Here is a 20,065-nt window from a genome sequence, read left to right on the forward strand (position 1 = left end):
CCATTACCTCACATGTATGTGCAGCTCGTGGGTGTAAGATTGAAAGGGATGACTTGTCCATGACAACTTGACAAGGCAAATGGTGCAACCGTCCCGTACCGCTCCCCACGACCTGGCTGGGCTGTTTTACAGTCCCCATATGCATCAGCCGCCAGCGCCACATATGTTATCGTTATAAGCATCGTCGGTCATTATAAACGTGCACACCTGCATTTATGCAATACCGCCAATACGGCACCCAACAACTTGGAAGCCCCGGTTCACACCCGCTCCTCTCGATCTTGCCCTTGACTCTCGCCTACGCTCCACTTGCAACATCATCGCCCCGGTTCCTTATCCGGCCGAAGCCCCCTCCTCTCCAGCAGCCTCAGGCCTATTTATCTACAAAGCCTGCGGAGCCTCCGCGTGTGCCTATGCGTGTGCCCACGCACCGACACCTGCATCTGCTGCCACTCTGTTGTGCTACTAACTTGCTACGAACTGCTGGTATCCACTCCTCGTTCGGCCACTCTGCTGCTGCTACTAAATGCTGCTACTTACGGCCAGCCGCGTTTATAAACCAGCAGCAGCAGCTAGTAGCAACGCTGCTACTAATACTTCTAGTACTGCTGCTACTGCCGCCGCGGCGAGATCCGCAACACCACCGCCTCCGGCCGCAGCGTCAGCAGCGGCTTGGGTTTGGGGAAGGCGCCCCCGCTGCTACTGCCGGCTGCCGGCGGCAGCGCCAGGCTGTAGCGCTGCAGCAGCGCCGCCAGCACCAGCAGTGCCTCCATCATGGCGAAGCCGGTGCCGATGCAGTTGCGGGGGCCACCGCCGAAGGGCAGGTAGGCGCCGTTGGGGCCCAGGTTGCTCATGAGGCCCATGTAGCCGGAGTAGCCCTCCCTGGAGGCGCATGCGGGTGGGTGGCAGGTGAGCGGGGTAGTGGGTGGCTGGGTGGCTGGGTGGGTGGATGGGTGTACATGGAGGACAAGGGGCACGTCTGTGAACGTGCGAGGAGAACACCGTCACGGCAGCATCTTGGCTGAGTGTGGCGTGCACGCCGTGCCTGCACCCTGCCCCTGCCTCCGCTCCGCTCGCACCTGCGCTGCAGCTCCTGCCAGCGCTCCGGCCGGAACACCTCGGGCTCCTCCCACACCTCCGGGTCGCGGTGCATGACGTACGGCGACACCAGCACCGTCGTACCGGCCGGCAGTACGTACGGCCCCAGTGCCGCGTCGCGGCGGGCGCAGCGGCCCACCATGTAGGCGGGGCTGTACAGCCGCAGTGTCTCCAGTACGACAGACTCCAGGTACGGCATGTGCCGCACGCTGCAGTCCGCAGGTGAGGCAGAGGGGGGCACGTGGGGTCGTTACATGTCCGACCAGCCATCCCTTGTGCTTGCAAAGTGCCGACCTCGTTAACTTGGCTGCACAGCAAACAGGTCGCACAGCCGTCACAGGAAACAGCACCATTGTTGCTGTCACATCAACAAGTACGATGTCGCCCGCGGCCGCCGCACACCTGGCGGGCGTGGGTGTCCCCGCCTCGGGCCCGCCGCACACCGCCGCCACCTCGGCCGCCGCCGCCGCCTGCACCTCGGGGTGCGCCGCCAGCAGCGCACTGGCCCAGCCCAACAGGATGGCGCTGGTCTCCTGGAGGGGGCGTGGGGGCAGGGGGCGGGGGGCGGGAGGTCAGTGGGGGACGGGGGGCAGGGGCGGGTTTCCATGCATACAAATTCAGGTAACGGCGGGCAGAGCGGGGGGAGGGGAGGGGAGGGGAGGGGGCAGTGCAAGGGGTGGTGAGGAGGGCGGGGTGGTGCGGGGGGGTGGTGTGGTGGTGCAGTGCAATGAATGAGGGAGTGGGGACCCGTGGGTGTGAGTAGATGTGCATGCGGGCGGCGCCGTGCACCGCCCAACGTCCTGCGCTCTACGCAACACCGGCACACGCCACCACCACGCGTACTTCGTAACCCCGCTATCCCTTGCAGCATATCATCACACAAACCTTGCCTCCCAGCACCCGCTTCCCGCCACCCGCCACCGCGCGCCGCCGCCCGGCGCACCTGCCCCGCCACCAGCAGTGTCATCAGCTCATCGCGCAACGCCTGGTCGCTCATGCCGCTTCCGTCCTCGTCACGAGCCAGCAGCAGGCTCGTCAGCAGGTCAGACGGAACACCCGCCGAGCCGCCGCCGCCGCCGCCACCACTGCCGCCTGCCGCCGCCGCCGCGTCCGCTGCCGCCGCCACTGACCCGAAGGCCGCCGCCAGCTCCTGGCGGCGGCGGTTGATCATGCCGTACACGACGCGGTCCAGCTGCTGTACGGCGGCTGCGAACTCCAGGTTGTCCCATGTGGGCAACCACTCGGGGATGACGAAGCCGGTGGCGGCGCTGGAAGGAGTGGGGTAAGGGAGGCGGTTGAGAGACGGAGGGGCAGGATTGCATTCCGTGGCCCTGATATGGCACACCTGGTGGTGTTTTGATACACCACACATCTAGGCGCAACCTCGCCATGCGACCGGGCTTCTCGCTTGGTCCTCACCGCTGTGTGAAGAAGGTGAAGGCCTTCTCCACCGCCGCCACAATCTGAGCCGCGTCCTCACTAGAGGCCGCGGAGGAGGAGGCCGCGAAGGACGGCCCCGCCGCTTGTGCTCCTGCCGCGCCCGCTCCTGCCGCCCCCTCCTGCCCCTCCACCTGCTGCTGCTGCTGCTGCCTGCGCTCCGCGCTGCCGAATCCGAACAGCGCCTCCAGTGTCACCTGCAGCGTGAGCTCGTTGAAGTCCGCGTACACGTCCCGAGTGCCGCCTGCGCGGGACGCACCAGGAGCCCAAGTCCGTGAGATGCCGTGAGATGCCGTGAGATTCCAAACGTTGCCATGACTCATGACTGTATCGCACGTGCGGCTTCGACCCGATGCTTCCCGGCTCCTGGGGAGGCAGGGGCCGCCCTCCAGCAGCAGAGCACACGCCACGACACGCCCCACGACCCCGCACCTGCCGGCCCCCACACGCGCCGCATCATGTCCTCGGTGGCCGCCACCATGGCGCCGCCGTACGCCTCCACCGCCGCGCGCCGGAAGGCCGGGTTGGACAGCCGCCGCTGCCGCTGCCACACCGGGCCGTCGCTCACCAGCAGACCGTTGCCTGGTATCAGTAGGGGGTTGGGTGAGGGTTGGAGGTGGGGGGTGCAAGGGTTGAGGGAGACGTGCGATCAAGGGGGGTTGGAGACTGGACAGGACCCGCGCGGCACTGAGCAGCCGCTCCCTTCTTCATCCCGCCCCAAAGCCTCCAGCGCCCCGCAGTGCCCATCTCCCCCTTCATCACCTCTGCGTCATCTGGGCACCTCCCACCAATCGCGCAGCACCTCGAGGGCCCCTGTGGCCTGCCTGCGCCACACCTCCCTCCCTCCCGCCCTCGGCGACAAGTCCTTGACGCTGGGACGTATTTCGCTGGGCTCGGGCACACAACCTCCCTCCTCCCTCCCCGCCTCCCCCCTCCCCTCCCTCTCACGCTCCCCTCCCTCTCATGCTCCCCTCCCTCTTCCTCACTCACCCGCCAGGCTGCTGCCCGGGAAGAAGGCCGTGCCCTCCTTCACATACACCTCGCCCGCCGCCTCCACCAGCACCGCCCGCGCCTCCGCCCGCCCCGTCACCAGCGCCACCCGCTCCCCGCCCAGCAGCAGCCCCACCACCGGGCCGTAGGTGGCCGTGGCGTCGGTCAGGAAGCGGAGCGGGTCGGTGAGCAGAGGCAGCGTCTGGTCTCCGGAGGGGCCGGCGGGGAAGGCGGGCGGCGGCGGGGAGGACAGGCGCTGGAGCCGCGTGGCGGCGCCGGCGGCGGCGGCGGTGAGCTGGGCGGCGGCGGCGGAGATCTGCGAGGCTGAGGCCTGCAGCAGGCTGAGCCACAGGTCCAGGCGGAGGTCGGAGGTGGCGGGCGGCGACGCCGCCAAAGGTGCGAAGGGGGCAGCGGAGGTGGAGGAGGAGGAGGAGGTGGTGGTGGCGGGATAGTTGTAGCTGTAGCTTTTGCCGGGCGCGGGCGAGGGCGGCAGCCCGTTGGGGGCGGTGTTGCCGTTTGCCGAGGCCACGGGGCGCGGGGGCGCGGTGGTGTGGCCTTGGCTGGGTGTGGCGGCGGCGAGGACGCCCCTGCGCCGGTCGCTGCGGTGTCGGCAGCGGCTGCTGGACGCCGCTCCTGGTGCCGCGCAGGTCTGCACGGCCGTGTACAGGCTATTGGGGCCCGGCCCTGGCGCCAGTTCCGGGGCTGAGCAAAGTAAGCCCAAGGTGGAGGCCGCTGATGGCGCAGATGCCTGAGGGTAAACTGCGCCCTGGCCTGCATGGCGGCTGGCTCGGTTGGCGGTTGCGGGCACGGTCGCGGTGACGGTGGCTCCGACAGGCTCAAATGGCCGAACGCCGCGCGGCAGGCGCGTCGCCGGTAATGCCACTACCATATTTTCACTTTTAATTCCTCCAACTGCAGTGGCAACGTTGATTTGGGTTCTCAACAGGCAACAATCGAGGACTTGCAGACCGAAACGCTGGGTTTGTACCCCTGATGCGGTAATAATATTTTAAGTTGAGCATATAGCAAGACCTGCAATCAAAGGGAGTCAACAACCGCTTTGTTGGGCGGGCCTCATGGCCTGCAACGTGCATCGGACCATCGCGTCTCTTTCGCCGCTTCCACTAGGGTTTGCGCCAGAGAACAAGTGAGCCATATGTGATTTTGTGCGTGACCAAAGGTGAGCTCACTTGCAGCATGCTCTGCAAGCCTCCCGCCAAGGCAAGCATAAACCGCTTCGGACGGCTCCTCGTTCTCCTGGACTTATTGCAGGCTGGTCTACGTGCGCAATTGAGCTGCGTACATTGAAGGCCACGCGCGGCGCCGGCGAAGCCCGACGCAAGCTGTGATACCGGAATATCAGTATCAGCGCGTCGATGCGCTACTTTTAGAGGGCCAAGAGCGACAATGAACACACACCTCAACTCTTCGCTGTCCAATGGCGCGTCGACCGGCGGGTCCTCGAGGGCATTGATCGCAGGTAGCCGATGTGTCCGCGCCAGGGTCAGAACGGATATCGCCCCTAAGGCGCTGCGCTGTGAAGGGACTTCAACACCAGTTGCTAGGATTGTAGAAGCGTGTGACAGCCAACGAGCAAGACGAACCGGTGCTGAAGACGAAAGGAGCTGGGGCGGACGCAACACCCTAGCCTGGGGCCTGCACACCCCGAGCGCCTCTCCGGAGCGCTCAGACTGCTCCACCCTTGCCATGCCACCAATCCTCACACACAATGCCCCCTTCGCGACACGCACTGTCACCACCACAGGCCGAATGGTAGCCCCGGCGACGCGGTCAGTAGCTGCCGCGCAGCCCCGCTGCGCCGGCCCTTCGCTGCCGCTGCCCGCCTCGCTGCTGGGCTCGCGCCCGGCGCCCTGCTCTCGCCTCGCCGGCCGGCGGCTGACGCGCCAGCTGCGCACGCACAGCACGCAGCCCGCCACGCCCGCATACGAACCGCGTGACGGCGCCTCCCCCTCCTCCAGCGTGGCGGACGCCGCCGCCAGCACGTGGGACGCCGCGCAGCAGCCCACCACCTCGAGCCAGTTCGCGCCGCAGGTGTGTGCATTGCTGTGTAGCTGTGTGGCTGTGTGGGTTGGGATGGCTAGCAGCAGGAAGACGGGTTCGAGGGTGTTGCGTGGCTGATGAGTATGGCTGCATGTGTATGGTTGCTTGCCTTGGGCAACACATGCACGGTTAAGGTCACGCAACTTGATGGCGGGGGAGCGGCACCTCCCGGAGCACCCCAGACGATGAATGAGAAGCAATGGCCAGGGTGCTGCCAGTCTACGGCACGCACGACCGGCCCACCACGCCCCCAGCACTGCCGCCGTACCACCCACCCTTCAGCCCAACCCCTTTCCCCGCCGCACACTGCGCCCCGCTCCCTCCCGGCCCACCAGGCGCGCGCCGCAGCCGCTCCCAAGCGCGTTTGCATCTTTGTAGAGCCCTCCCCCTTCACCTACGTGTCTGGCTACAAGAACCGCTTCACCACCATGATCCGGTACCTGGTGGAGGCGGGCTGCCAAGTACTGGTGGTCACCACGGGTGCGTGTCCGTGTGACTGCCGCACGGCATGTGTGTGTGCGTGTGTTATAAAACGAAACGAAAGCCCGCCCAGTGTGTGTGTGCGTGTGTGTGTGTGTGTGTGTGTGTGTGCGTGCGTGCGTGTGTGTGTGCGTGCGTGTGTGTGTGCGTGTGTGTGTGTGTGTGTGTGTGTGTGTGTGTGTGTGTGTGTGTGTGTGTGTGTGTGACTACGGTTTCCACGGTTATTCTGCCAGATCACGTGAATCGTGTATCTGGTATAACCAACGACAGGGCTCTCAATCGAGGGCTGCCGTGACCTGGCGTTTCCCCGGCAGAGCGCAACCAGCTCTGGAGTCCACAGGGCAACGCACTCCGACCCTTCACCGCGCCAGTAATCCTTGCGGAATTACTACCGGTGTAACAACCTCAGACCCAGCGGGCGAGCTACCTCTTAAAAACCAGGCGGGCAGAAGACAAAAAACAGCAAACATAACAAAACACGCAGCACGCGACAGCACGCGAAAGCACGACCACAGTGGCTGCGGGGCTGAGTCCTACGACCCGGCAGCCTGCACGACCTCAACCGCAACCTAACCAGCTCTCGACGCAAGGGCAGACAATGCCTAAGGGCAGCCACAAACGCGTCTGGCCACTAGGCCGGTCCAGGCCGTAAGACCCGGGGTGTTGCAGCACCCAATACACCCTCTCAGGCATTAAAACCCCGCAAAACCTGGCCCTGCTCCCACGGGCGTAAAACAAAAAACCCTTCGCCTGCCCACTAAGCTCCCCCGCTGACCCTCTCGTATGCCACTGCTTCAGTGGCTCATGTTAGTGCTCACGCGCTTCTCCTAAGGGCTGATCCCTTTCAAGCCTCCAGCTCCATAGCTTGCGGCATCGCGCACAGCATTTCACCGTTCACCACCGCCAGGATGGGGTGAGTGGCGTCAACACCATCCCAGCCCTTTTGGGGCACGCCGAGCTGCGCGAACTGCATCAGCCGCGACCAGAAGTGTGTGTGTGTGTGTGTGTGTGTCAGAGAGCACAAGGGAACAAACCCGCAGGACTGTGTATGCGATGCGGCGCGACCGTGTCTGTATGTGATGTGTGGGGGAACGTAAGAAACTAGAGACGCAAGGAGCAGGACAAGACATGTTGATCCAAAAGCGTGAGGGAGGGGAGGAAGTCAGCCGCCCATGGGCCCTCCGTCGTCAAGGGAACGATGGGAGGGAGCAGGAGAGAGGAGCTTGGGTGGGGACAGGCTCACCTGCAGGGTGGGCGTATGTTTGACTGCGGTGACTCGTGCACGCCGCGGCTGAGGGGCAAGCTGTTTGTCCTGCCGCTGCCCCTGCTAACCCCTTCCCTGCCCCGCACCTGCCCCCCCCCCGTGCAGGCAAGGGCTACACGCTACCGGGTGTGGACGCCTCCAGCTTCCGCGAGCAGCCCGAGACGTTCGCGGGCGCCCGCGTGGTGTCGGCGCTCAGCTTCGGCTGCCCCTGGTACCTGCAGGTGCGGGGGCGGGGGCGGAGGGGGGGGAGGAGAAGGGGGGTGGGGAGGACCTGCAAGTGCGGCGGAGGGGCGGTGGAGAAGGAGGAGAAGGGGGGAGGAGGCGGAGGTGGACGCGGAGGAGGACGGGAAGGAGAGGTGTGAACGGAGGAGGGGGCGGAGGAGCGTTGGCATCATGGCGGCCATGGGCGGCTGAGGCGGACCACGAGGCCACCCCCAGTCAACACGTAACATGCTCCACCCCTCCCCGCCCCGCCCCGCGCCGCCCGCCAGGTGCCGCTGACGTTTGCTCTGTCTCCTCGCATCTGGCGCGAGGTGCGCGACTTCCAGCCCGACCTCATCCACTGCTCCTCGCCCGGCGTCATGGTGTTCGCCGCCAAGCTGTATGCCTGGCTGCTCAAGAAGCCCATCGTGCTGTCCTACCACACGCACGTGCCCTCCTACCTACCCAAGTGAGAGGGAAAGAGGTGGCGGCATGGGACGGGGGTTAACTCTGAACTGAGATCGTGAGGAAACAGTCGCGCTGGGACGGTGGGTGGGGGGCAGGGTTGTAGCTACCAGCCCAAACTAACCGAAGCCAATGCAAGGGAGCGCGGGGGGTCGCCATCGGAACCAGAGACACGAGGACGCATGCCTGAGCGCGGAGGGTGGGGTGGTGTTGCGAGGGCAAAGCGGGCCGGGCATTTGCTCACGCCACATCCTGGCCCCCCGCAGGTACGGCATCAGCTACCTGGTCCCGGCCATGTGGGGCTTCCTGCGCATGCTGCACGCCACGGCGCACCTGACGCTGACGGTCAGCCCGGCCATGGTGGACGAGCTGGTCACCAACAGGGCCGTCAACAGCGCCAAGCAGGTGCAGGTGAGCAGGAGGAAAGGGGCGGGGTGCGGCCACGGGGTGCGGGGTAGCGGGGGGGGGTTGGTTGGGGGGGGGGGCTGACAGCGCGGGGGGGGGGGGTAGATACCAGCCCAGACTAAGCCGAACCCAATGCAGATGAGCGAGGAGGAGAACGTTGCCTATGCTGGGGGGGGGGATAGTTGGGGGCCAGATCGCAGTGGGAGGTAGGAGGCGGCGGGGTGGGCTAAGCAGGGGCAGACGAGGGGCTAGGGTGGCCAGGAGGGAGGCGGGGGGCAGAGAAAAGCGGGGGCGGGCGTACGCGCCTGAACCCCTTGGATTGGGCGGTACCAAGGGGTTGCGCGAGCGGCGGGATGGGTGGATCGATGCGGCTGGCTGCACGCCGCTGGCCGTGCGGTTGTCAGGAGGTTGGGACGGCAGCGATGTGCCGCAGGGGCAAGGCGTCGGGCGGAGGCTGGCGTCGAGGGGGTTGCCAGCACACTCGTCAGCCCACACAGCACCGCTGACGCGCGACCCAGGAGCGGCGTGGCGGGTCTCGGGCTGGTACCCACGCCAACCCACTGCCTCCCCCCGCGTCCCGCCAATCCCCTCCCTCCCCTCCCTATTGGGCTCGGGCACACAACTCTCCCTCCCCTCTCGCCTCCGCTTCCTCAGGTGTGGAAGAAGGGTGTCGACAGCGAGGTCTTCCACCCGCGCTTCCGCTCCGCAGCCATGCGCGAGCGGCTCACAGGCGGCCAGCCGGACCGGCCCACGCTGGTGTACGTGGGGCGGCTGGGGTTTGAGAAGAACCTGTTCTTCCTGCGCGAGGTGCTGCAGCGCAACCCGGGCGTGGGGCTGGCGTTCGTGGGCGACGGCCCGGCGCGGCAGGAGCTGCAGGCGGCGTTCAAGGGCACGCCCACGCAGTTCCTGGGCATGCTGCACGTGAGTGCACCGCTCCAGTGCGAGGGGCTGGAACGGGGAGAAGCGTGTGTGTGGGGGGGGTGGGGGGGCGCTGGGGCGAACGGTGACGGGGCGAAGCCAGACCCAGCGGACAGCGTTGGGCTTGAGAGCGGTCGGGAAGCAAGGGGCTGCGGTGGGTGTGGTGCGGTTAAGTCCCACGCCCTGTTCGCCTGCTCAACACGGCGTGGCCCTGCCTCGCCCCCTCACCTGCAGGGCGAGGACCTGTCGGCCGCCTACGCCTCCTCGGACATTTTCGTGATGCCCAGTGAGAGCGAGACGCTGGGCTTCGTAGTACTGGAGGTGAGCCCGCGGGCAGGCGGAGGTGCAGGGAAGGCAGGGAAGGCAGGGAAGGCAGGGGCAGCAGCTGCGGCAGCAGGGCAGCGCTAGCAGGGCAGGGGGGGGTGGGGGGCGGGGAGGGGGGGGGTAAGCGGAAATGGCCGGAGCAATATGTCGATCCAGGCATGGTAAGCATTGTGGATGGCCGGTTCTTAGGCTGCAGTCATGTGTGGCTGCCCAGTAAATAGTGTATCAACAACTGCAATCGCGTTTCCTCCACCTCCTCCTGCCGCTGCCCAGGCCATGGCCAGCGAGCTGCCGGTGGTGGCGGTGCGCGCGGGCGGCATCCCCGACATCATCACGCCCGGGGACAGCGGTGAGCTAGCAGCACTGCGCGCGAGCGAGGGGGCGAGCGAGTGGGGCAGGTTGTGACGTTTGCGGTGGGGTGTGCCGGGTCTGCGGTGCGGAAAAGGGCCGGCGCAAGGAGGGCTTGAGTCCAGGTGCAAGGGAGAGGTTCCTCTTGAGGGGCCAGGGGCGCCCCGCTACCAACCAGCTGTGAGGCAGCCAACCAGCTTCCCCCGGCCGACGCGCGCGGGAGTTGTCTAAACGGCATGGTGACGGCGAGTGCACAGGCCCCCAGTGGCACGAGCGGTGGTGGTGGCTGCGCTGCGTTGTGGATGCGGATCGGCACAACCACTCCCTCGCATTCATGCCACTCTGCAGGCGTGACTGGCTTCCTGTACGAGCCGGGCGATGTGGACAAGGCGGCCGAGCTCATCCAGCAGCTGGCGGCGGATGCGCAGCTCAGGTGGGCACCGGCGCGGTGCGGGGCCGGGTTCTCCAGTGTGCGGTGGCCGCTGCGGTGCCCGGGCTGCCTTGCGGGCTGCTCGGCAGGCTGTCGCGCCGCACCGCGCTTTCAGCCGCACCGTATGGCTTGGTCGCAACGTGTGGCCCAGCTGCCGTACTCATGCCGCGTGCTGTGCTTGCCAAGCTTCTCTGTGGGCACCGTTGGCATCCGTGGGTAGCAGCCAACGCCCTGAAGAAGCACCTGTCAGCATTTTGTTGATACGCCTGTTTACACGACTGCTTGTGACGCAGGTCGCGCGTGGGCATCCGCGCCCGCCAGGAGGTGGCCAAGTGGGACTGGCGCGCCGCCACCATGCACCTGCTCAACGTGCAGTACCCCATCGCCATGGCGGCGGCGGCGGCGCAGTACGGCGAGGCTCTGGGCCGCGTGGCGCAGGATGCGCTGGCGGCGCAGCCGCCGCAGACCGGCGGCCTTACGCCGCGCGCGGCATGAGGGATGCGGGTTAGCTGGCTATGGGCTTGGGGTTCGGGCTAACTGAGGCGTTGGAAGCTGCTGTTGCGCACTTGCGGGCTCGCGGGCGGTCAGGGGTTCCCTGGCCGCGGGATCTGATGCCACGGTGCGTGATCCTGTGAGGGTGTACATGATAGCGGTCATGGTTTGGGGCGTGGGGCTTGGCATGCGAGGGGGCCGTGGGAGCTCGCATGGGTTCGCTGTGGTGGCAATGCGGTTGCCCGGTGGTCCTGGTATTGTTGCTGCGCGTGAGGAACTAAACATCGCAACAGGGGGTTGTAAGCGGGTGTAGGCGTTGGCGTGCGGGTCCGTTGCCGAGGCTGTCCACTTGATGGAACACGACGACACCGCAGAAGGACTAGGTCTGGGCAGGACGTAAACATATGTTGCGGGGTTGGCCGTCGTGGTTGGCCATTGTCGCGTCCGTGAGTCATGTGTGACTGTGAGCGTCAACGGGTGACTACATTGATGGACTTGCGGTTGACAAGTTTAGGTTCATGCACTGTCGTTCTCTCATGTGTGCCACGTCCGAGAAGAAGAACCATGAGGGTATCACATGCAACTCTTTGCACAACAACACATACATATGACGAAATGGGGACCCGGGAGAAGAGTGCGGGGATAATGCCCGCTGGTATTTCATTCACTCGCGGTGGCAGCATGGAGTTTGGTGGGCAATCACACGGCTCTGGAGAGATTACGGGCACCGGTCTCTGGCGCATGCAGGACGTTGAGCCCAAGTACTCCTGGGCACGTCCACTGATTTTACATCGTGTCGTCAAATTTACCGTTTGTGCGTCGCTCAGGCACTTCTACTTGTTGCGGATGGCGTCTTGCACGCTTCATCGCACGGGCGTTCCGCATGCGCGTTCTGGCGTTGGCGCGGTGGGGCAGCTTCGAGCCTGTTGCTGTACGTGGTTGCCAGGGACGATGTCGAGGGATGCTGCAAACGGCCACGGTTCTGCTATCATGACGCGGGGCATGGGCTTTCTGCAAGTGCGTTCGAGGGCGTGCAGTATGAGCTCCCCTTACGGTACAGTCACCCTGCCCTGTACAACCCCAGAACGTATTGCGCGCCAAAGCACCAGAGAGATCAGCTGTGGCGGGCCTGCCGCATGCCAGCTGGCGCAAAGGGCCTGGCCAACTTTCGCGCCACTGCAACATAACTGTTGATCCTCCGTGCCCTTGCAGTTCTTTTTTCGGGGCCAAAGTGCCGAACCGTTCATGCCTGAGCACGCTGAGGGACGGGCAACTCTTTAGCTGCGCCTGGTACGCCCCGTACACGTAGTTTTACGGCATGAGGCTGCATTTTGAGACCTTGCACACGGTCTTATAGATGGATCGTGTTCGCGCAGGGAGTCGAGGGGGAGGGGGCGAGCGGGAGGGGCAGGGCGGGCCAGGGGCCAGGGCTCACGAGGGTCGAGGGGGAGGCTTTGGCCCGGGTCTGTATCAGCCGTCCACTTAGATACTGTCAAGTTTGAATGCAAGGCCACAGGGCAATGCCTTTCGAACTGGCTGACGACGGGACGTGGAAATGCAGCGAACGAGTTTCACTCAGAGTTTCACTGGATGCCAGCTGATCTCCTGAGCTCGTGGCCCGAAGACCCCGTTAATGCTCGCTAAGCACACTTGTCATGTTGACCTTACAAATGCGCTCATCAAACCCCGCGCCTTCGGGTCCTTCTGCTCAGAGATTTGTTTGTTGATTGCCGCGCCGCAGCAAGCCCAGCTGGTCCGCTGTGCGCTTATGTAAGCAGCACGAAAGCTTTCGGAGATCGTTCCGCGCCCACAGAAATTGCATGTGCATGAGAGAATGGGGCCACGGTACTGCCCATTGCAGCCTGCTTGGTGTTGATAATTGGTCTCCCAGGACACCGACTGGGTAGGTCAGCGGGCCTCACCAGATACTTAGTTACAAACAGAAAGATGCAGTGCCTGTCTCGCTCCAGCCTGCGGGCTCCCACCCTCAGCACCCGCGCTCGCGCGGCGCCTGTCCTCCGGCGCTCCGTGGTGAAGGTCGCCAACGTCGCTGCTATCCCTGAGGCGCCCCAGCAGGACCGCTTCAAGCGCAACGCGGTAAGCGCACGGCCGTTGTGCGGGCGCATGCCCATCATCAGGGTAGTAGTCGCACTCAGCGACCTGTGGCCCGAGTAGCCCAAAGGCGCGGCCCTAACGCAATTACTGATGTATCATGCATGAATGCGCACGCCCCAACGACTACAGCACATCGCAAACGCCTTCCTAGAAACGCGCCAGGCCACGCATATCTTGCAAACCCTTATGGCGGCTTTTCAGCACCTTCTGCATGTTCCACAGTCGCGAATGCATGTTGAGACTAGTATTGCTCTGCTGAATCTGACGAGATCGCTGTTCCTGTTGTGTTGCGCGTAGGATGGCACCTACGACCTGTCCGCGCCTCCTCCGTTCACTCTGCAAGACCTGCGCAACGCCATCCCTGCTCACTGTAAGCAGTGTGCAAAATTGCACCTAACGCGGGCTTAACGCGTGGGCGTGGTTGCGTGCAAGGCCAAACTGTCTGTCAACGCCATCTAACTTAACGCTCACGTCGCTCGCTCACTCGCTCTTCTTTGCCATCGCCACGGCTCACAGGCTGGGAGAAGAACACCTTCCGCTCGATGGCTCACCTGGCGCTGGACGTCGGCATCGTGTTCGGCCTGGCTGCCGTGGCGTTCACCGTGAACCAGTGGTGAGCCCACCCGCCACGACTGTGCTGGGCACAGCGAATGCTGCTTACCCCTGCTTTCCTTCCTTTTATGACTACTTGCTTGTGTAGCATGAGCTCGAATGTAATCGATAGGGCCCTCGGCACGGCCCTCGGTACGGCTAGGTGTACCAGCGTTGCAGCGCGCTATGGCACTCCCACACCTCGTAATGACATCGTGCCCCTCCTTTGCAGGTGGATGTGGCCCCTGTACTGGGTTGCTCAGGGTACCATGTTCTGGGCTCTGTTTGTGGTCGGCCACGACTGGTGAGTGGTCCTGCACATAATGTGGCTTCATGTCTGTCCTCACTGTACCGGCTGAGTTGGCCTTTCCCGTCGACACCATGTAGTGCAGACTCCAGCAAATCATTAACGCCCCTTCACTTGCCTTTTGCCCACACAGCGGCCACCAGTCTTTCTCAAACAACAAGGCCCTGAACGACTTCATCGGCCACCTGACCCACTCGTCCATCCTGGTGCCCTACCACGGCTGGCGCATCAGCCACCGCACTCACCACGCCAACCACGGCCACGTTGAGAACGACGAGTCGTGGCACCCCGTGACCAAGAAGCTGTACGACCACCTGGTGGGTCTCGAGCCATGTCTGAAGCGCAGCAGGATTGACATTGGAGCAAAATGCTTGACTGCCATTAGGCGTCAGGCGGTAGCATCGTTCCACCGGCCTCGGTGCTACTGGTTAACTCTGCTGCTGGTCCCGACGGTAACGCACCAGAAACATACTTTATCTCTTATGCCCTCTGCTTTCTTGAACTGCAGGAGCCCATGGCCCGCGTCGGCCGCCTGTCGATGCCCTGGGCGCTGTTCGCCTTCCCCTTCTACCTGTGGAAGCGCAGCCCCGGCAAGGAGGGCTCGCACTACGACCCCGAGTGCGACCTGTTCACCGCCGCTGAGCGCAACCAGGTGCGTATAGGCAAGGCATAGCGAGAAAAGGACTTTCTGGAAGAAACTCGCTGGGAAGCCCGAGAATGAAGACATGGCGCTACCGGAGACTATGCGGCCGTGGACCTGGGTCACCAGTAGTCTGCTCCTGCGCCAACGCAACGGCTTTGCGCCGGTAAATGCGCGCAGGTCCGCGTACGTTTGCGACTCATGCTAGGGATGGTGTGTCCTGTGTCCTGACCTCCCCGTGCCTTCATCTGTGCCGACAGGTGCTGACCACCAACGCCTACATGCTGGGCATGGTGGCGGTGCTGGCCGCCTGCACCATCAAGCTGGGCCCCCTGGCCATGTTCAACCTGTACCTGATCCCCTACTGGATCAACGTGGTGTGGCTGGACATTGTGACCTACCTGCACCATCACGGCTCGCACGACCAGAACGAGAAGATGCCCTGGTACCGCGGCGAGGTGGGTGTTCGCGGCTGCCAGGGTGTTAGCGGGTTCCCCAGCGGGGCGTGGGCTGATCTGGGTCGGGGCCGCAGTGTGTACAAGCAGGCGCGCCGCGCCAGCGTAAACAGAGCGGCGGATGTTTGTGCGACAAAAGCGGCAGGAATGAAGGTGATCTGGGACGGCTGATCCTGACATTCGGCCCGCTCTCTTTGTGCACACGTAGGAGTGGAGCTACCTGCGCGGTGGCCTGACCACCATCGACCGTGACTACGGCATCTTCAACAAGATCCACCACGACATCGGCACCCACGTCGTGCACCACCTGTTCCCCCAGGTCCGGACGAGGGCTGAATCTGGGTCGGGTTGGGAAATGCACGGCCGGGCCACGGATCTCAAGCAGCTACTGAGATCGCCGCCACTTTGCAAATCCTCCTAGGCCCAGCCCGTAGTTCAGTTTCGAACGCTAGCTGGCGCGCCGGACGCGCTGTTCGCCCCGTACCTCTGTTTGGAACGTAATCAGACGCGCCGGGCGCTCCCTCCTGCACAGATTCCCCACTACAACCTTGAGGAGGCTACCGAGGCCGTCAAGCCGGTGATGGGCCCCTACTACCGCGAGCCCATGAAGAGCCCCGGCCCCCTGCCCACCCACCTGGTGGAGCCCCTGATCCGCTCGTTCACCAACGACCACTACGTGGCCGACAGTGGCGACATCGTCTACTACCAGAAGGTGCGGCACGGGCGGACGAGCTGTTGGATTGGGATGGATGGGGTGTGGATCTTGCACGCCCAAATGGCTTTGTGTGCGAGGAGGGCAGCGCATGGCGTGAAAGAAGGTTGCAGTGATTCGGCTTGAGATTTCTGTGGGCGAAGTGACTGACCATCAGTTCATGCTTGTGATCGCAGGACCCCAACTTCCCCTCGGTGGGCAAGGCGGTTGCCGGCAAGGCCTAAACCGCCCCCTGGCGATACCTCGTCCGGAGCTAGCGGGCAGCGGTGGACCTGCCGCGTTATGGTAGTCCATCTGTTTGTGGTGGTGGATGTGGGCGCGCGAATGTGCTCAGGCCTGTGGACGCTGCGCACCGCGCGTCCCGCATCGCCGTTGTGAGTCTGTGAGTTTGTAGTATCGGACTGCTGTGCACAGTTTTTGGGACAATCGTTGATCACGCTCGCCCGCCCAGTGCGGCTCCGCCGCGTTGGGCGCCTAGCGTCCATGGATGCGACCCGGAGGGCTCCCCTCCACGCGTGCTGCCTCGGGGTGGTCTGTTGCCGCCGCCCAGGGGACGTGCCACGTGGTCAGGCGCTGCTGCCAGCGTGGGAAATGTCTACTGAATGCAACGAGCTACACGGGGCAGGCAAAGCAATTGGGGGATACATGTTCCGCAGCTCGAGAAGAATCGTCTGAAGTACTGGGGGGTTCTTGACGTGCGGTAACCGTTTTCCGTTTGGCGTTGCGTGTGCCGGATCGTCCCAAGGCTTCGTTGCGTGAGGTGCCCCTCGAAGGGTGTCATCTTGCACATGTATCAAAATTCTGAATTTGATTGCCCATGTATGGCGGCGTGAGCGTATGTTGATAGCGTTTGAGTGGTGAAGAAGTGTGTGCGGACCGAGAGTGACGAGTGCGCGAGAGGGAGGGTGGCAAGCGCTTGCTGTGGTTCTGTCCTTCATGGGTCCCGGCTGCAATTTTTGGGTGCATGCGCGTGTGCTAGGGGCGAGCGTGACGTGAGGCTGCCAGCAGCTGTGAAGCGTAGTGGTGACGCAATGAACTGACACGCATTCCAAGTTAGACTCTGGCACGGCGACAGGCCTGGCCCGCAGGGCTGTGCATGGTCGACACATCAATGCACCTGCCAGCTGCGTGTAAGGAAGAGAACTAAACACCATGCAGACCCATGTCGAGCAAACTCAGCCGTGAAGTAACGGTCATCCTGCCGCGACACAGCGGCATAGCTACACCGCAACCCGCACCCGGTAGTCGCACCAAACGTTCCTTCGAGGGACGTAAATCAGGCTGCAGAAGCTGGGTTATGCAGGCGGCACTAGCTTGTGTGCATCGGGACTCTTGCCGGCCAATCGATCACAACGCGGCGTCCCTTGCAAGCTTGTCAGCTGGCGCGTCAATACAGTATTTGGCGGTGACCGTCTGTGCTGTGTTTCCGCCCTGACTCCTGCCAAGACTGCTGCGCTGTTGCTTTGGTCTGCGCCATACCGGCCCCCTGCGCCAAACAGCCCCCTGGCAACTCGCGGCGAAGGCCGCGCCTTGCTTGCCATACCGACATGCCAGCAAGACTCCTCGACACTGAATGAATGGGTGATTGGTGTTACAGCCACAGCTCGCCTTGTCGGCGTTACAAACATGAGGTAGCAACGCCCGCGGCCATACGTGCAGGGCTCTTGGGTGTGTGTGCGAAGGCTTACCTATGTGAGGGCCTCACCGGGGCACGCAGCATAGCCAGGAAAGGTTGAGTCTAGCCACCCGCCAGGGTTCCAACTTCCGAGTGCGTCGTTCAAAGCAGTGTGGAGGTCCTAAATCATCGTTGCAGCGCAAAGCAGCTCTTCGTCATCGTGCCGTCGTCATCCAGTCGGGTCATCAGCACCAGCATGCAGCAGGGGCAGGTAGGGAAGCAGGGAAGCTCCATCTCCTCCGGACAGCTCACCATCACCATCACCGTCATCGGCACCACCCTGTGTCCCGACGACGACGCAGGGGCGGCAGCGCAAAGCTGAATCCAGGCTGCAAGGTGCGGCTTGGTGGCTAGGGCAATGCTCACAACAAAAACTTAAACTTTCACAGCAACCCAAGCCAGCATCCAATTTTTGCAAATGCAAGCAACACGCGCACAACCCATCAACACTGCCGCCCGCCGCTGGCAACAGCAGCGCTGCTCGGTGAGCCGTCCACGTGCCCCGCACTAGCTGGAGAAAGTAGTGGTGCTGGCAATCCGCACGCAGAAGTGGTGCATGTTATTACCGCCCGCAGGCTGTGGCCCGCTGCTTAGTCCCTGCAATGCAGGATACATTATGTACATGTCAAGGGCCTCACCAATAGACTAACGGCGCCAGCCACACGCTGCCCTGTCCCTCGTCGGTGCTCATCAGCTGTCAAGCCGCATGCCTGGGCACACCCGTTCACCAGCCGGCAGAGAAGCTCACCGGGGGGAGCGCCCAGGGGAAGGCGTCCGGCCCTCTGCGGAGCGGCCGCGGTCGCGGCTGCGGTCACGACGCCCAGCGTCCGGCGACAGGTCCGCACGGGCGTGACCAGCGCCCGCCTCGCGGTCCCGGCCCCGGTCGTCCTCCCGCGGCGGCTGGCGGTCCCGGTCCGCGCGCGGCGAGCGGCTGCGGCTCACCGACCTGCACACAGACGCATGAGGGTCATGTCGAAAGCCAGTCGGCTCAGATGTTTGGTGCTTGCCTCTCAAACACTGGAAAGCGGCTCCTCAAGCCATTAGACAGATGTTCGAGCGCACCACGGGCATCCATGCGCACACAAGCGCACCTGTCCCGGCGAGGGCTGCGGCGCGGTGAGCGGCTGCGGGCGCGGCGGGGGCTGCGGCTGCGGCGTGCGTCCCGGTCCCGATCCCGATCATCCCGGTACCGATCGCGGTCGCTTCCCCGGTCGCGGTCGCGCCCTGCAAGGACAGTGGCATGCCGCACTGGTGTCAATCAACTATCCCCTGTTTTGAGGCCCCTCACTTGTATGTGTTGAGACGCGGGACTGGGTGCGACATAAGAGGCTGTGGGCAGTTGTGTGTGGGCGCCAAACACACAGACCGAACTAAGCATTCGGCATACGGTACCCTATGTGCGCCTCTCTGCCCTCTGGACCAGCAACCACCACCCCTCCGCCCTCGTGCATCTACCCCTCTCACCACGGTCGTCGCGGTACCGGTCCGAGTGCCGGTCCCTGTCCCGGTCCCGGTCGCTGTAGCGGTCGCCGCCACGGCTGTAGCCGCCGCCGCCGCCACCGCCGCGGTGGCCCCCGCCGCCGCCGCCGTTGCGATAATCCTCGGGCCGCTTGCGCCCGTGCTGCGCGAACGTCACTGAGATCTGCGAAATCAGGCGGCAAGTCAAGCCACGGACGGAGTGAGGGCAGCACATCATGCAAACTATCACCGAGCTGATAATGGCTGTTAGTCCTGTGGCCTCAGGAGGATTAACCTTCATGTGCTGGGGTGCAAAGTGCACGGCAGTGCGCTCACCACGCGGCCGGCGACTGTGGAGCCGTCCATGCAGTGGCGCGCCTCCTCCGCGTCCTTAGGGTCGCTGAATTCCACAAAGCCCAGGCCACGCGGCTCCCTACGACGGATTGGTATGCAGATGCCAAGGCGACGCAGAGTGTGGCTAAGCAACTCATCTTGGTGCAAATGTGTTGAGATGCCCCAGGCTATGTGGACAGGGTGCATGCAATCTGCACCGCATCCCGATGCCCGAGGAAGATCAGAGCGCCCACTGCAAGGTGCCCGCTGGCGCCCCACCCACCCGGTTTGGAAGTCCTTGGGGAGATAGATATCGCGGATGGGGCCATAGCGCTCCGCATAGTGCCGCAGGTCCTCCGTACTGTGGATTAGAGTAAAGGACCGAGGGCAACAGGGGGTACGTGAGTGCCGGTGTGTGTATGTGCGTCAGCATGGGCGGCCACTCCGACATAAGGCGGCGCCCCTTCCAAGCTCGCAACTCGCTCACGTTGTGGTTTTGGATAGGTTGCGGAACAGCAGGCTGGTGCTGGGGTCCCTTTCACGACGGGGTTTTTGTGCAAAGGAGCGTCCCCTCGGCGAGTAGGAGCGGCTCCGTGACCTGCTCCTACCCATGATGGTGTCTGTTTGAGCTTATGCCAAGGCCCCTAAGTTACGTCAAGGCTGGGCTGGCCCGGCCCGAAACAGCAATAGAGCTGCAGTCCGCTGTATTCAGCAAACGCTATACGCGTTTCTGATGCCACCAGACAGTTATGCAAAGAGCAGGCTACTGTCGTAATAAGCAGGCAGAGAAAGCCCCGCTCAAACCCGCATGAGCGCATGCGCGCGAATCGCTGCAAAACCGCCCGCAAAGTCCTGATCGAATGTAA

The 20,065-nt window shown here is 63.9% G+C and overlaps 4 protein-coding genes across 4 annotated transcripts; 2 read left to right on the forward strand and 2 right to left on the reverse strand.

Annotated features, from left to right (window-relative positions):
* Nucleotides 1-33: 33 nt before the first annotated feature.
* On the reverse strand, nt 34-4,549 carry CHLRE_01g038500v5 (uncharacterized protein). Its single transcript, XM_043058760.1, has 7 exons — nt 3,526-4,549; nt 2,968-3,117; nt 2,518-2,779; nt 2,042-2,366; nt 1,501-1,631; nt 1,080-1,307; nt 34-882 (listed from the first exon to the last, which is right to left on the reverse strand). Exons 1-7 carry the CDS (start codon nt 4,412-4,414, stop codon nt 612-614), a joined length of 2,256 nt encoding a protein of 751 aa, XP_042928674.1. The 5' UTR covers nt 4,415-4,549; the 3' UTR covers nt 34-611.
* Nucleotides 4,550-4,649: 100 nt separating this feature from the next.
* Nucleotides 4,650-12,699, forward strand: CHLRE_01g038550v5 (uncharacterized protein). The gene is made up of 12 exons (XM_043058761.1): nt 4,650-4,705; nt 4,798-5,005; nt 5,291-5,577; nt 5,922-6,066; nt 7,436-7,551; nt 7,822-8,000; nt 8,263-8,407; nt 9,056-9,322; nt 9,554-9,640; nt 9,917-9,992; nt 10,340-10,424; nt 10,715-12,699. Exons 2-12 carry the CDS (start codon nt 4,933-4,935, stop codon nt 10,914-10,916), a joined length of 1,662 nt encoding a protein of 553 aa, XP_042928675.1. The 5' UTR covers nt 4,650-4,705; nt 4,798-4,932; the 3' UTR covers nt 10,917-12,699.
* A 135-nt stretch (nt 12,700-12,834) lies between these two features.
* CHLRE_01g038600v5 (uncharacterized protein) lies at nt 12,835-16,879 on the forward strand. The gene is made up of 10 exons (XM_001689611.2): nt 12,835-13,010; nt 13,326-13,398; nt 13,545-13,641; nt 13,852-13,923; nt 14,060-14,243; nt 14,435-14,578; nt 14,827-15,024; nt 15,230-15,340; nt 15,554-15,733; nt 15,910-16,879. The coding sequence occupies exons 1-10, from the start codon at nt 12,861-12,863 to the stop codon at nt 15,955-15,957; spliced, it is 1,257 nt and encodes a 418-aa protein (XP_001689663.1). The 5' UTR covers nt 12,835-12,860; the 3' UTR covers nt 15,958-16,879.
* Nucleotides 16,880-17,309: 430 nt separating this feature from the next.
* On the reverse strand, nt 17,310-19,946 carry CHLRE_01g038650v5 (uncharacterized protein). The gene is made up of 7 exons (XM_001690071.2): nt 19,687-19,946; nt 19,483-19,560; nt 19,203-19,299; nt 18,873-19,050; nt 18,500-18,632; nt 18,157-18,354; nt 17,310-18,005 (listed from the first exon to the last, which is right to left on the reverse strand). Exons 1-7 carry the CDS (start codon nt 19,809-19,811, stop codon nt 17,999-18,001), a joined length of 816 nt encoding a protein of 271 aa, XP_001690123.2. The 5' UTR covers nt 19,812-19,946; the 3' UTR covers nt 17,310-17,998.
* Nucleotides 19,947-20,065: the final 119 nt, after the last annotated feature.

This window comes from Chlamydomonas reinhardtii, chromosome 1, assembly GCF_000002595.2.
Source record: "Chlamydomonas reinhardtii strain CC-503 cw92 mt+ chromosome 1, whole genome shotgun sequence".
Classification (NCBI taxonomy): domain Eukaryota; kingdom Viridiplantae; phylum Chlorophyta; class Chlorophyceae; order Chlamydomonadales; family Chlamydomonadaceae; genus Chlamydomonas; species Chlamydomonas reinhardtii.